This window comes from Plasmodium gonderi (genome assembly GCF_002157705.1).
Source record: "Plasmodium gonderi DNA, contig: Chr14, whole genome shotgun sequence".
Lineage (NCBI taxonomy): Eukaryota > Apicomplexa > Aconoidasida > Haemosporida > Plasmodiidae > Plasmodium > Plasmodium gonderi.
In genome coordinates, this window is record NW_021628939.1 from 30,041 (window position 1) to 47,189 (window position 17,149).

A 17,149-nucleotide genomic window follows, 5' to 3' on the forward strand; every position below is an offset into this window, starting at 1 on the left:
AATGACAAGATAAATAAAAAAATTAATAAGTATAATTTACCCTCACAAATATATATATTGCCATGATAATATATTTATTCTTTTTGCATATATGATTTATATATAGATTTTCACATGTTCTGAATTTCATATAGTTCATAATAAAGGATTTATACATTTTGCATCAATTTTGCAAAGTTCCTCATACAGTATTATCACCTATTGTAATTCAGCTCTGTTTCAAACATTCGCGTTCTACATCCCCGAAGGTTAGATATAATGATCAATATATTCTAAAACTTAAAATGTACTTTTTTCAAAATGAACAATGAACTTATAAGAATGTAAACAATTATAAATACACTGATACTCATAAAATAATATCATTCATCAGCATAATAAAACATTAAAATAAACCCTTAACACTAAATTATGTATCCTAACCCCTATCTCTAAACCATGAAACTTAAACATAAAGCCTGAACCCTGAAAATGTGCATTAAAATAATGAAATTCAAAATTAAAACCTTATTATGTTCTATTTTTATTTAAAAAGGTAAAATGTTATTTTGTCAAATCTCAAGTCGAAATTTTTATATTTTAATTATTTTATCAATTCTCATATTTTATAAAATAATGAGCTCAATACCATTTTTTTTGGGGTTTCTTATTATTAAGTAATTTTCCACTCTTATAGTTATAAAAAATAGTGTTTTAACATTTTATAATTCTTATATATAATTATTTTATAATTAAAATAATGTTTAAGTTTATAAATGCTTCCACTAGAATTAATTTTGAACAAAAATAGTTTTTAGTAAAAATAGGAAAAAGTATATTCTGTAACTATTGATTTTGTTTATAGTGGAGAAATATATTACTTATTAATTTATAACTCTGCGTGTTATAAATACTTTTATGGTTTTTTTTTTTAAATGATTATTTTATTTTTTCATTTTTTTTAAAAAATTACAACTTAAAAATGTCTTTATAGACGTAACAATAAAATAGGTAATTTATATATTCTGATAATTCATTATAGTTTAAGAAATTTCATCTGAATAATTTTATTTCTTTTTAATATTTTATTACATTGAAAGATTTTATTGATTTTAAAAATTTCATAATTTTAAAAATTAATTATTATAATCTTAATAATTTTATTATTTTTCTTTTTATAAATAGCTTTGTAAAAATATACCTAGAACTTCTTTTTAGTTAATTTCCTTTATAATTTTTCCATTTATGTTATATTTAGGGTAACATTTATTTATTTTAAAAAAAACACAGAAATAAACAAATAGATTTAAGTTATTAAACCTTATTGTAATTTTTATTATTAGCATTATAATACTCATTTTATATTTATAACCATAACGATTATTCCGCAGTATCAATGAGGAGTACAATGAATGAAATCTTAAAATTTTTCAATTTCTTTAAAGTTGCCATCCCTATCTTACTTTTAACATGGAAAATCCAAGACTATGATGATTTAGTATATAATGATTATAATAAAGATGCTATTCTGTTTATATTATAATTTCATTCTAAGTTTTTACTTTATAAAACTCTACTGATTTAGTGTCGAAATAGAATGATCTTTACATCTTTTTAAATAATAAAAATTTATGTATTGTTTTTTATTTTTAGGATATATTTGTTAAATCATTAAATACAAATTTAAATACAAAGATGGAATTTGTTATAATAAATCAACGCTTATTAGCAAATAGCAAAAGAGCGAATTCAAAATTTACATATTCTTGCGACAGTTTATTCCTTAATTGTGAAAGTGCTAATGAAGAATTATCAGAGTGTGATGACATATCGTCAACATATAATATAAATAATTGTGATTATCAGTCATCACAATATGATTTAGAAAACTATGATTACAAGTCGTCGTTATGTGATGTAGAAAATTGTGATTATGTGTCATCACAATATGATTTAGTAGATTATGATTACATAATAAATGATACGAAATCAAATATCAATACAAAACATGAAACATTATTCAAGAATTATGAGTCATATCCAGAACTAGAAGAAGATATGAGGATTAAGAAAAAAGGGAATTTCTCTAGTGAGACTAAAAGGGATAATAGCTATTGTAAAGATAAAATATTTGATTCATTATATTATTTAGACAAATATGAGGAACCTTATGGAGTGAACAGAAAAATTATGAGAAAATCTTTAAATAAAATTTCTACAAAAAAATTGAAACAAAATGGTTTAGCAGCATTATTTCCAGTAGTTACAGTATTAATACCTGCATTTCTTCCCCTACTCCCTTACATTTTTGTTGGTTATGCTTTTTTCGTGGTACGATATATTTATAAAAATAAAAATAATCATGTAAAAAAATCTAACATAAAAAGTATAACATATTAGTTTAATATATAAAAAAAAATTTACAGTTCATATTATAATATTTTAAAGCTCTGACAAATAATATGAAATCGTAAAAAAAAAAAAAAGTAGTGCTATCTCTGCTCAGTGCTTAATTTTCAAAATAAAGCAAAGAACATGCATAATATGCACTATTTTGATACATATCAATTATGAATGTATATTATTAGGTTTACGATATTTTGAATATTTTTTTATTACATAATTAATTTCTTTATATTTTTGAAATTAATTTAATGATTTGACCAAGCATGCTGTATAAAAACAACATTTTTTTGTTTTTTACAAATTAATGATTTGATAGTGTGTAAAACGCTTATCCATTAACTGTATTTTAAATATGACTAATATGTATATGCATGCTTTTATTAAAAATATGTTTATGATAACTATGCTTAATAAATAAAATAACAATCCATAGAATAATATTTAAATACTTAGTTAATTAATATTTTTGTATGTTTAAAATATAAATTTGTTCTATCATTTTTTTAGTAAAAATTTCGTATCATTTATTTACTTTCTTTTTCTTTTTTTTTGTTTAATATATATATGTCATTATTAATATTCTTAGATTTATTTTTTTTAAAAGTGCGCTTTTATAAGAGTTATATAAGCACACTACACTAGGATGTAAATATATGTCATTCTATTCAAATTCAAGTCTCATATATTCATTTGCAGTACAATTTCTTATAATTTATACATTCTATATTTATTTAAAATTCACGATGAAACATAAACATTGAAATTCTTAAATAATGTATTTTACACGAGTACTGTTATTTTGTATATGATTATAACTGCTAAATATTTTTAACAAAAAAATAAACCATCTGTAGTTTTAATAAATCTTCATATAGTTTTATATTATAATGATATAAAATATAAAAAGTACATTTTTAAAATTGAGTTGGTAATTATTGGTTTATCAAGAAAATCAGAAAATATTGGAAATCCTTCCTTTATGTTATTTGGAAAACAATGATGAAAAAATATTTTTAAATTATTCATAAATGGTTTAATTTACATTTTTTCTATTCCACACTACACACTAAATTGGTCTATGTCAGACTATTAATAGTTCATTTTGATGAAATTATTTTTTTTTCAGTTAGAATAAATAAATATAACATAAAGATTATCGCAACAATAGTGATTATACACATATTCATGAAAACACACGTATAAAGAAAAATTATGCAATAAAAACAAAAAGATAGAAAATTAATAAATATCTGCCCTATATGCAAAAATGTTGAGAACGCATTACTGGATTATTATTTATTATTGCTTGTTCGTGTTTTATCCTAATTAACACATATCAGTTTTGAAATATAATGTAAGGTTAACGTGTTGAATAGTTATCATTCCATTTGTGTAACCATTAAAGGTAAATTATTATATATCTAATTTTTAATTTGTAACATAATGGTAAATGCTGTGCTAAAAATACATTACTTGTCATTATAATGTTAATAAATGGAGTTTGGATGTTTCACAACATCTTATAATAAAATTAGTATGTTTTGATAAGTTGCGTTTATCGATATATATTCTATTTGTTATGATCCAAAATATACTAAATTTTCTGTTAGCTCAAATGTGTTAACTTAAAAAATTTTATACTTTTTTTTATTAATGTACTATAATAAAGTGCCAAAGGAAATTGGACTATTGTTAAAAGACTTGTAAAGCATTTATGAAATTTTTTTACAGTAATCTAATATTAAACCACTTATTTTATAAACAATAACATATGCAGAATATAATATTACATTTTACTTTAAGTGAAATAAGGAAGAAGATGAATATTACGCTAATTGCTAAATATATATATTATACATATATCTTTATACTTGTCATATAGAGTACATAGCTATAAAATAAAGTAAAATTTATATATCATTTAAACATAAGTAAATATTTTATTTTAAATTTGCAATAAAATTCGTCTAACATTAGTATATTGAAAACATAATTTTCATTTTTGAAATACAATGGGAACCATGCTAAGTGTCAAGAGAAACAGCATTATTTGTAATAATTGAAAAAAAAATATGGTAATTCTTTAATAATACTTTTTTTGTTTAGAGGGGAAAATAATCGATACCATATCATTCATATATTTTATTTAAAATAAATATATATTTTTTTATATAATACTCATTGCATCCATATGAAGTTATATACAATATATTGTAAAAAATGATATTTCCCATTACTTTATCCGAAATAGAGTAATATAAATGGTAAAATATTTTATTATTTATCTGATAAAAATTCTCAAATAAATGAATTTTAATTAACAAAATTTTTTAATAGTGAATATTTTTTAATAATATTATTAATTCATAGTTTTTTTTTTTTTTTACGTGTATAAGTTACATATTATTAATATTGTTATGGAATTATATGATAGTGAAAAAAGCATAAACTGTTATATATATGAAACTGTAAACCTAAAACTTCGTAAAATAACCTAAGGATGTACTTAATCTTTAAGAACTAGTATTTAATCGTCTTACAAAGTTTATAAATGCATTATTAGCGTTTACGAGTAATGAACTAAAACACTCGTTATGCATACTTTGACAGTATTCTGAGAATCATATCACTCACCTAAATTTGTCAAAAACCTCCAATATAGATTTTCATTAGTAATAAATATGTTAATTTTGTTGTATAGTTCATCTAAGTTTTCAAATAATTGAAATATATTTTTATTAATATTTTTATAATAGCTAATATGATATATCTATATATTAGATATCCTTACTTTGAATCTTTCTACACATCCTTGTGTCATTTTTCTTAACAATAATTATAATTCTCACAGTTAAATATAAATTTATCCATTATAGTGTTTTTCAGTTTACAACAAAAATAACTACATCCTTCTTTTTTATTAACTATTCCATTATTTGTTTCTACATTATTTAAATTTAGATCAAGAAATTTCAATATATAGAGATATCTGTAGAATTATTATCTTTTCTTACATTTTTATAAAAATTATTACATAGCTCTGTAAAATGATCAACCTCAGGAGCACCTCTAAATTCCCTATATCTCATGTAAATTTTTTTGTACATATTGCATAAACGTAGGTATAACCGAGTTAAAAATTAATGTTATAATCAATAAAAAAATGATAATTATTATTTTTAAGAAAAATTTAGCGCTTGAATTTCAATATGCAATATGTTTTAAAATTATGCTCACAAATCATAATTTTAATAAGATTATTAATAATACGCCTTCATTAACCTCTTTTTCTGCCACTTATTTTATATTATATATATGTGTAAATGAATATGTATTATTATACATTTCATAATAAACTATTATTATATCAAAATATCTGAATAAATATACTTGTTATATCACATGCATTTATTCATATAATTTTTTTAATTTCACATAATTTATATTTCTTCTTAATTTATTAAATTATTAATATATTTTAAACTGCGTCAGTGCTATTATATCTGTGTAGGATGAATGTTTTTTAATAAAAATAATAAAAATCAAAAATAAGTGCACATCATTGGATATATATTATAATATCATAGTATAAACAATATAACTGTGATAATATTGTATATATATATAGCTCTATTTTAATGATGTTTTCACATCTCATAATGAATTAAATTATATAATTTAATCAATTATTTCATTATAACAACTTTATTTATGTGTCTTTAATTTCTTTATAGAGTTCACATATATTATCATAACAATACTATTCTTTAGTTTAAAAAATGTGTACTAGGTTTCATGGGTTGTTATTTATAGGTCTGTATATATATTTTTATTTAAAAATTTGTTTTCTCCGCTACATATTTTGTTGTAATAATTTTCTTAATAATTATTAGTATTTTGATTAAATGCTTATAAGAAATGTTAAAAAGACAATAAATGAATAAACCTTATTTTATGTTAATCATATTTTAGTAAGATAAATACACGTTGTTTATTATTTTATTATTATACATAAATTAATGTGTCTATATTGTAAATAAATGTTATCCTTTGAATATATATATATATATATATTTACGAATAAATGTATTATTTATAGTTTATTTTATATATTATACATATTACATGGATATTCACTATATGTACAAAAAATAATTAAAATGTAAGTTTCTATATTGTATATTATTCCCACATATATTTTGTAATTTTAATGGATTATTAATTTTTTCATGACATATTATAATGCTTTAGTAAAATAGTTAAACTATAATAATGAATATACAGTGTTTTGATATAGTGTGTTTATTTATTTATTCTTTTTTATGTGTCATTATTCTATGTAAAATTAAATTATAATATATTGTTATATTTCGTATTTTTATTTCTCCGGAATTCCAATATATTCAAATTATTCTTGCTCGATATATTAAAAGGATTCTCCTTATTGTGAAATATAATAACTAATATGATATATATAACTACACATAAGTAAAATATAGTACTTCTGTTAGTGTATTTATTGGCTTATTCCAATATAATTCACTAAATATTTTTTTATAATGCTTATCTCTTATATTACTTTAATTATTTAATAAAAAAATATAAATTTCTTATATTATTTATGATCATATAAATTTCTCAAAATCTGACATATTAAAGGACATATTAAATCTATAAGGCTAATACATTAAAACTTTATAGATGTTCCTTGAATTAGGAATGATATTAGACTACATATATATTACTATTTTGCTGTACATGTGCTATTCTACATGTTATAAAAATAATATAATCTTAAATTTTCATTCTTATATTCATAATTAAATATAGGATTTCGCATAATAGTAAAGTATAAAAGAATTATTTCTTTTTTATATATTATGCAAAAAGGTGATGAATTTATTAGAGTAATAGATTTTATATGATGTATAAAAAATAACGTATTATTGTGTAAAATCAATTATATATAGGAAACGAATACATATGATGAATTTTTTTTTTCATTATTACATAAAGGTAATGTATGACACATTTAGACAAATGTTTTTTTATGCATTATTGAAATTCCTAAATGAATGACAAATAAATTTTCTTATAAAAGGATAAAATAGTTCATTAATATTTATCAATCATAACATATGAAAAATATAATATATAAAGAAATATAAAAAAAATTATTTTATTTTTTCATACAGCAAATTTTTCTTAAAGGGTGCATTTTTTAAAATTATAAACATATTTCACTAATTAATAACAAAATTTGATGTTTTATTATTAATGTTATATTCAGAATGGTTTTCTAAGTGAATGCATTTCTGTTAGCATATCTATGTCGTATTTTTATTTCATATATTATTAATTATTTTCACCTATTAAAACATCTTCATTTCATTTTATTATTTTTGTTTATTTTTGTGCTATGAAAAGTAGAGACTTGAACTAAAGACCTATATAAAACTATTATATACAGTATATTTGTTTTACTAAACTATATCCTAATAAAAATGAAATAAACATGGAAATGCATATCAATGGTAAACTAAAAATATGATGTACGTACTAGGGTACGCATGTGAATTCATGAAAAGTGCACAATATATCTATGGAACTTATTAAATAAGGATTAGCAAATAAATATACTCTAAAATACGCATTTTCTTTCTCTTTTATTTATATTATTATATATTAAGACATAATATTCATCTTCCCTATGCTTTTTTTATTTATTAACAATTTTCAATATAATTTATCCTTAAGAATATTTGGTCATATTATTAATTTTTATAATTTTCGGATAAACTCTTTTTATGCATACATATTTCTTGTAACTTAGGGCTATATTTTATTTTTTCGTAGAATTTTTACCAATATTATTGGTTTAAATCAAATATTTCTAACTTTTCTAATTATATCAGTGATGTATTTTAATATGTAATACATCTTCATAAGTGGCTCAAAAATGTGGTGAATATTTTTTTATACATTATATTCATATTTCCAAATACATATTTGTAGTTAATACAAATTATTCATTAATTAGTCTTCAAATTATCAGCTTCCATATATTATATATAGTTAATTTTAAGTTATAATTTTTTAATTTATCTATACTCCAAATGGTATATGCTGTTCAATTAATGAGTGTTATTACAATAAATATACTGTATTATTATTAATATCATTGTGTGGATATAAGATATAAAAATTTTCTAGGTTATAAATATTTGTATTATTCTCTAATATATTACTTTAGTTAATAATGCACAGATATGGGGACCTATCTCCATAAGAGCAGTGACATAGATAGCTCAAAGATTATGTTGATTTTCATTTTACTCATAATATAAATCAACGGATAATATTGCATATTGTAGTAATATACGAACATCTACGTAGCATATTATTTCTACTCTTATTTCCAAGTCTTATCCCTATTATGGAAAATTATGTTTTTCAATGAATCCCTCAGTTTGAGGTCTCACAATCAATCAGAAATATATTACTTTTCATATTCCTTATATTGGAAAGTATAGGTGTGTTATCCATAGTAAAAATTGTATTGCTATTAAGTTGGGTATATATTAGTATCCGTTAGTAGCTTATATAAAGAGAACAATTAATAATTTTACATAAATAATTATCTTTTGTGTAATTTTTCATACATATAATAATTAACTTTAAAAAAAGATATATTAATATTTATAAAGAAAACATTGTTGTAAAATTTTTTACCTATGTATGTTCTTGCTTTAAGGATTAAGTATGATGTATTAAATTATTGTGTAACATATTAAACAATAATTGTATTCCTTTTAACATGTATATATTTTAATTCTCAGATAATTAAACAAAACAAAACAAAAAAAAAATCATTTTATTAAAAATAAAATGCATTAAAAAAATATATTCATTCATTGTAGTTTAATATTATACACCAAACCTATTACCATAAATTGATTTCATTTAACCCTCTAATAAAAGAGATGTATTCAAAAATATTTTTTTGTCTAAATTATTATAAAATTATTCTCTTTTATTTAATTAAGGGTTTTAAAGATTCTCATTGTAATAGATTTATGTTTTCTTATATTAAAATATAAATCAGATATTGTCTGATCAATCAATATTTAATATTCAGTTAAATGAATATTGTTAAAAATGTTAATAAAATATATTATTCTACATAATTACAACATTATGTTTACAATTATTCCTAATAACATGACTATAATAACGCACTTCACATTATCTCTTTTGTAGAGTGAACATTTCATAGATATTTTGCGAAATTCTCTTATATAAAATTTTCTGTTCAATTATTTATAAATGTTTATTTATTACATATATAATTTACATCTGTAAACAATTTTTTTCCAGTAGATCTTAAGTTAATCATGGCTTCCACATATATATTTATTAAATATGCTAAAAAAATAATTTGCACTGTTTTAAGGGCTTTCGTTTGTTCTTTTATTAGATCTATAACCGTTTGAATTCATTAAATCGTTTTAAATTATCTCATAAATAAAATGTATTCTTTTTATTAATTATTTGGTAAGTTATGCGTGAATCCCATTGAGTTTTATAACATTGTGCAAAAAGCAACAAATGTTTTTAAGAAGTTAAATACATATAAAACTAATATCATATACAAAGAATTGGTAAAAATACTATTGGAAATTTGCGCATTTAATATAAAAATCCAGTTTAATTTGTCCACAATAAATATAGAATGTTCTAGTAATGAAAATATAACTATAAATTGAACTGTTTAATAAAATAGTATGTTATATCTATAAATTAATGACAATATTTCAAGACATTATTTATGCTTTTTTTATCCCAACAATCTTATAATTTTATTAAAATTTTCTTTTTAATAAGAAGAATTCTTATCTATTTATTTAAAACACTAATTCTCATACTCATAACACATATATCAAATATACTTTTAGCATACGTTATCTCATATCATGGTGTTTATTTAAGAACGCTTTATTAAATAGTAATGAATAATAATTAAATTTTTGTATTTTTTAATAAACACTCTCTAAGAATTTTTATTCAATACTTGTGTATTTCATTATCATCCAAATTGCATAATTCTTTAATTCTTGCTTTTCAAAATGTCAAAATATTATATACTAACTTTTAAAATCATTTCACAAATACAGTTATGCACGTGCTTAAATTTAGGATAAACTTGAGGATTGTTATTGCAATTCATTTTAAATCTGACTAAGGGTATAAAGTTATTTAAGAAAAAAAAAAAAATCTTATACCCTATTATGTATTATTATCGCTTGCTAATATAGTTATTAATTTATTTCTATATATAGTACTTGAAAGATGAGAAATGTCTATATTACCATTATTATATATTTTTCTGAAATTATTAGGTAAACTTAAAATTAATCTCTAAAACAAAAGTTTTTTTTTATGCTATTTGAAAACAATATGATTTCTATGTTATGTCCATCGCGTTTGTTATGCACTATTTTCTTTATTTGATGATCCAAAAATTAATGTTTTATTTTGCATCAATATGATCTTCTCCATAGTGCTACTGTAAGAAATTACAATGTATAATAATATTCAACTTTATATATCGAAAAAATAATTGTTAAATGGTAAAACTACTTTCGAATGCACTTTAATTTTATCTGTCTTCTTTTCCTCTCATGCATGTATGCTTATATTTACAAATAATTATATACTTCTCAGAAAATGTTTAAGCTTAAGGTAACAAAAAACCCATTTGATAAATAGAATTACGCCATTTGTCACACATTTCATCTTACCCACCTTCATGTGACTTCAGAAGAATTTCATATGCATAATTCCTTAAATATTTTTATCTCCAAACATATTTTGTGGATCACAAGTTAAAACCTTCCATCATCATTCTATTCATTCATTAATGTTCCTGAAGTTTTATTACTTCTGTTTTTTTCTTAATTTAATTTATATCTCATTTTAATGCTTCAATGATTCTATTATTTTATAGTGATTGCTTTTTTAATATATGACTGTATCCCACTACCTGTTAACACTTTCTGCAATTGATATACTCACCAATTATAAAACATATGTTATTGTCATCCTTTAATAGATGCACTTAAGTAAAAAAGCTAGATCTTGTGTCTGTAATATATTCCACTAAAGATACATCTAATTATCATAGTTACATAGACCATTCCTATTATGTTCATAGTTAATATATAGTTTTGGTTTATTGTATTATTTTTTTTTTTATAAATATTAATTCTCTAAATAATATAAAAATTAGCATATTATTTCATTAAATTTATTGTATTATGTGTTAACGCTATTTATCAAAAAGCAATAAAGTTTTCCTTTATGTCTTTTTACCTTTTTCACACGTTAAAATTTCTATTAATGTAAATTAATTAAGATCCTTTAGAATTTTATTAGTTTAACAAATTCATAACAAGAAGAATTATAATAATCAACAGAAAAATAATTTCCTCATATTTTACGGTTATAATGTACACAACATTTAAGAATTACTAAGTACATACCTAATATAAAGTGCAAATTTTCTATAATAAATGTGTAAATTATTATATCATAACGTGTTATGTATTGTAAAATAAAAATAATTTAAAATTTGTATAATAATAACGTAACTAGAAAGTCAATTTTTATTAATATATGTAACAACATGCCTAATAATTTTTTTAAAATTTATTAATGACAAATTTTTTCCTTAAAGAAAACAATTTTTACATAAGTTAAATGCATATTATACTAAATTGTTAGAGCCTTTTTATATGATATACTTATTTATTATTTCATTTTCACCGTTTCGTATTATATCATTATTCAAGAAAATCATTCGTTGACGCCATAAAAATTATTATTGATTATATTTCGATAAAGAACGTTTGAATATATGTCTTCTTTTTTACTTATGTAATGGAACAGCTACTGTTAATTTATTTTATTTTACGTACATTTTAGCTTATTGATAATGTTGGAAAAATGTAATTTTAAATGTATTAAAAACCGAATAATAGAAAAAATAGATATGTATGTCACACTGTGTAAAACAAATTTATGGATAGTGTGTTCCTCAATCAAAAGTGTGCGTAAATTCATCATTATCTGTAATATAATATTTATTTAATATACCGTTGTAGTTTTATTAAAGGTTTATAAGATATGGTAGAAGAAATAATGATACTTAAATAAACAAAACAGTAGTATGCGAATAGTGTATATAAAGAATATTATAGGATATTAATTACACATATATGTGTAAAAAAACGTTATAACCAGAGTTATAACATAATAAGCTTTTATCACAGAATAAATCTATTAATAATATACTTTCAAATGAAAAACAGAAATGTATATTATTAACTGATATTGAGATATGCATACATATCATTAATAATATTATGTATATAATATCATTTACATAACATGTCCATATTTTATTGAATGCACATAAATGATAAATAAATATTAATATTATTCTATCAATTTTTCTAATATAATTGTAAAGCATGATAATCAACAAGGGCCTAAGATATAAAAACAAAACACAAAACCTGTAAGGATGTTGTAAAAAAAATTCATTAATTTCTCAAAATGTGAATTAAGGCCTAAACACAAACCCTACACTTATATCATCATATATCTAATTATGAGGAATATAAGAATATATATATACAATTTTATCAAATATCTTAATTTAATAAAATAGTTAATCAAAGATAAAAAAAAAAAAAAAAAAAAAAAAATTAAAATAAAAACAATATAATTATATACATACTACAAATCATGTCCCTCCATATTTCTGCATATAGAGGTTTACAGACATGTAAGAACATAACCAGAGGTTATTTACTATATTGTTTTATTTTTTTATTATAAAAAAAATGACACTAAAAATACACTTATAAAAAATGAGATATCATTTTTTATTTAAATTGGCGTTCTTTATTTCGCTTGTTAATTTTGAAAGCCAATTCATGATTTTACTTAAAACCGTTTCATTTCCCGGTTCCACAGTTAGCATATGCTCCATATTTTCTAGAATAAGCAGCTCTTTATTATCATTTTTTAGTCTCTTGAAAAAAGATACAACACCCCTATAATAACACAAAGTATCATCCTTGGAATGAATAAATAGAATAGGAATGTCCTCAGGAATATATTGCATATCTCTATCTAAGTTACCCATTGCTTTTAGCAACTCACATGCAAATCTACTTGTTATTCCTTTATTATACCTCATTTTATCGTACTTAAAAAGATCATTCATAAATTTATACTTTATATAACGCATGTTATTTACAATTCTAAATCTTGGAAAACAATAAGAAAATAATCTTATAATAGGCAAATAAATGTATTTATACTTATATGAACGTGGTGATGCAACTAATCTTTCAATAGAAATCATCCCAGATAAAGATATACACCCTTTTATATTTAATTTTTTTTCGTTATATTCTCCCATTTTTCCTATCAATTGTAGTGTCCTTAATGCAATATTTCCTCCCATGGATTGACCAATTATGTAAACAGGAATAGATTTTTTACTTCCTTTTAAATCATCACAACATAATATGTTATTTGATTTTTCACTTCCACAGAAATTTTCTTGAATTTTCATAATATAATCTAACACATCGTGTACCATGTCATCAAAATGCCTTATATTAGCCCTCAGATGTCCCCAGCCACCAGATTTCCCATGCCCCTGTAAGTCTATTCCATATACTGAATATCCACTTTTATTGAAACGTTCTACCCAACTGTCCTTGTAAACATAATAATTCACACCATCTTTTAATATAGCCTTATCAGTACCCACTATATCAACGTTGTGTCTCAAAAAGGAAAACCTAACATGTGAATTTAAGCCATGAATTAATATAATAATGCCTATTGCGTTTTTTACTAGCCATCCATACGTAGATAATGATACCCCATGTTTATTCTTAAATGCTCCAAGCTGCGGTCTTCCATCAAGCCTTTGAGATTTTACAAAATGCTCTGGACCACATTCTGGATCATGTAGCATTGTGCTTATAATTATGAAAATAATTCATAAATATAATAAAACAACAAAAAAAATAGCTTATTATTACAAACGAAAAAACAAATCATAAAAAATAACAAATATAATAAAGATGATTTACTAAAAAAAAAATTATTTTTTATACATATATTTACTACTAATACATTAAATGCATTAATAGTAAATATATGTACAAAAGTCAACTACATACTTTAAAAAAAAAAAGAAAAAAATTATATAATAAATTTAAATACTTTGAAAAAAAAAACCTATTGTCAAAATATCTACCAAATCATAAAATCATATAGATGGTTGTACTTTTAATAAACCTTCAAAACATAATGTAAACAATAAAATAGAAAATTTAAAAAAAGCGAGAATTTAAAAAAAACTAAATTATATATTTTTTTTTTAATTATTAGTTTATTAATCTAAATAAATTATCATGTTGACATTAATTTTTCTTACCTAAGTAAATGTATAAAGCGATGTATATATGTATAAATTTAAAAAAAAAAAAAAGTTTATTCAAAATTTCGTCTCTTAAATATGTACAGAAAACAAGTTTTTTTCACATTTTCTATTGTTATAAATTATTCTTTTCTTAAAAACAGTTGTTTTGAAATTTTTTAAAATTTATAATTACAATTGAATAAACACTGCTTCAAATTTAATAAGAAGACGCTTATTTTTACTACAAATAAACAAACCATAGCAACGTTGAAGTTATTCCTTCTAAAAATTCATGCTAAAAATAATCATCCTAAATGTTGCATTTAATAGGGTAAAAGTTGAGGTATTATACCCAATTTTATATTTTACCTGTCATTATTTAAAAATAATTCTAACCATGAGTCTGTACTTTCGACATTTACATCCAAGCATAAACATATAAACTTAAACATGAAAATTCATGTTCTAAATGTTATAATTTTAATTGTATTAATATGAAAGTATAATTATTTCTTCGATCTAAAATAAGATTTATTTTATTTAAATTTTATTTTGTGATCTTAGTGCATTTAATTTAGAATTATAATCTGTATTCAAATGTGTTCATGTTTTGTGGTCATCATTAATTCGCGCATGTGTTATGATCACATAAAGAATTTATATCTCTATGACTAAAATTGATGATAAAAAAATAAAAAACATAATAATCTTTTTCGTTGTTTTGCACACTTGAAAATAGTCCAATGCTTAAAAAAAAATGTGCCTCAATATTTATTATAACAACCAGTAGGACGAATAATGGAGTAAATATCTGAGGAAGAACCACATAAAAAATTTTGTTTTCGAGAAAAAGTACCATATAAAAACAATAATGATTTAAATGCACTGTGTTCTAAATTACCCCTATTGTGGAAAAAATTAGTTCAAAATATGGAAAAAGAATAAAAATGAATAGGAAAGAAATGCACAAATACCGATGCAGGAATATGATAACATGCTTAGTAAATAATTAATTGACGTGCACACTTGATACGCAAATGAGTGTGAACGATTCTCACAATGTTACAAATTCTATTTAATATTGTCATAGATATAGCACATCATCCATATATTATACATTTTCAATACATCTATTCACACTTATTTGTGTAATTCAAAGTCCTTAATGAAAAAAAATATTAACTAAAGGGAAACCTGAAAAAACAAATAAGAGTTCTCAAATTAGGGGAAAAAAAAAAATAGGATGAAACAATTAATAATAGTGTAAGTGAATCCGAAAAAAGGAAATGAACAATAAAATAAAAAAAAGTTACCTTGTAGAAAAATTAGTAGTGTTATAAGTGATAAAACAAAAAAAAGAAAATGAAAAAAGAAAGATTTTAATTATGATAATAAATTTGTAACATACATTTTACAATAAAATAAATAGAAAATATAAAATACTTTGTATTAAATACAATAATGATATTTATAACATTTTCTTTAAAAAATATTTCCTGCTAATGTGCTTATTTTATAGTTCATTCCCACGAATAACGTTTTATTTTTCTAGATTTAAATAATCAATACCATTTTTTTAATATATATTTTTATTTCCCTTTTAATTCATTCTATAACAAACAATTATATGTTCCTTTTGGCAAGGACATTTTGATATAACCTCTATCAAATTTAAGAATAAGACAATTGATGAATTGACTAATGTTTGCTCTACAGTTCTTGTAAATTAGTGAGTGAAGACTCATTAATTTTCAGTATAAATATGCATTTTGTAACTATTTTCACGTTAACTATTTTTTCTGACATTCAATGCTTTTCTATAATTACAAGTAAAATAAGGGTTTCAATTTTTTTTTATATTTTTTATCTAATTTTATTCTCACGATTTCTTATATGTCCTATGTTAAATATAGTATCTACAACTTTGCATATTTATTTTTTTATTTCAAAGGATTAAATCTGATGATATATATACTGCCCATTAAACAATTTTTCATTTTTTCTAATTCTTATTTAAAATAATTGCCCATACTATTGCATCACTTCTTACTCCAGATGAGGCATTGCGAAGTGTTTACATGTTACATCAATAAATAGCAAACAAGTTGTCAGATAAATAGGTATGATAATAATCTCCTTTTTTGATGATTTGTGTATGTTGATTCTAGCTTATGCCAAGATAATTAACACCCCAATTTAACAAAATTACGTTTACTCTATTTTTTGCACATTAATCCGCTATTATAAAGCTGTAAG

General features: G+C 21.4%; 2 protein-coding genes across 2 annotated transcripts; one reads left to right on the plus strand and one right to left on the minus strand.

The window, feature by feature from the left end:
- Positions 1-1,375: 1,375 nt before the first annotated feature.
- Positions 1,376-2,602, plus strand: PGO_140030 (Plasmodium exported protein, unknown function; the record flags this gene model as incomplete). Its single annotated transcript, XM_028689997.1, has 3 exons — positions 1,376-1,477; positions 1,633-2,343; positions 2,486-2,602. The coding sequence occupies 3 exons, from the start codon at positions 1,376-1,378 to the stop codon at positions 2,600-2,602; spliced, it is 930 nt and encodes a 309-aa protein (XP_028545798.1).
- Positions 2,603-13,327: 10,725 nt separating this feature from the next.
- PGO_140040 (PST-A protein) lies at positions 13,328-14,443 on the minus strand (the record flags this gene model as incomplete). The annotated part of the gene is made up of 1 exon (XM_028689998.1): positions 13,328-14,443. The coding sequence occupies one exon, from the start codon at positions 14,441-14,443 to the stop codon at positions 13,328-13,330; it is 1,116 nt and encodes a 371-aa protein (XP_028545799.1).
- Positions 14,444-17,149: the final 2,706 nt, after the last annotated feature.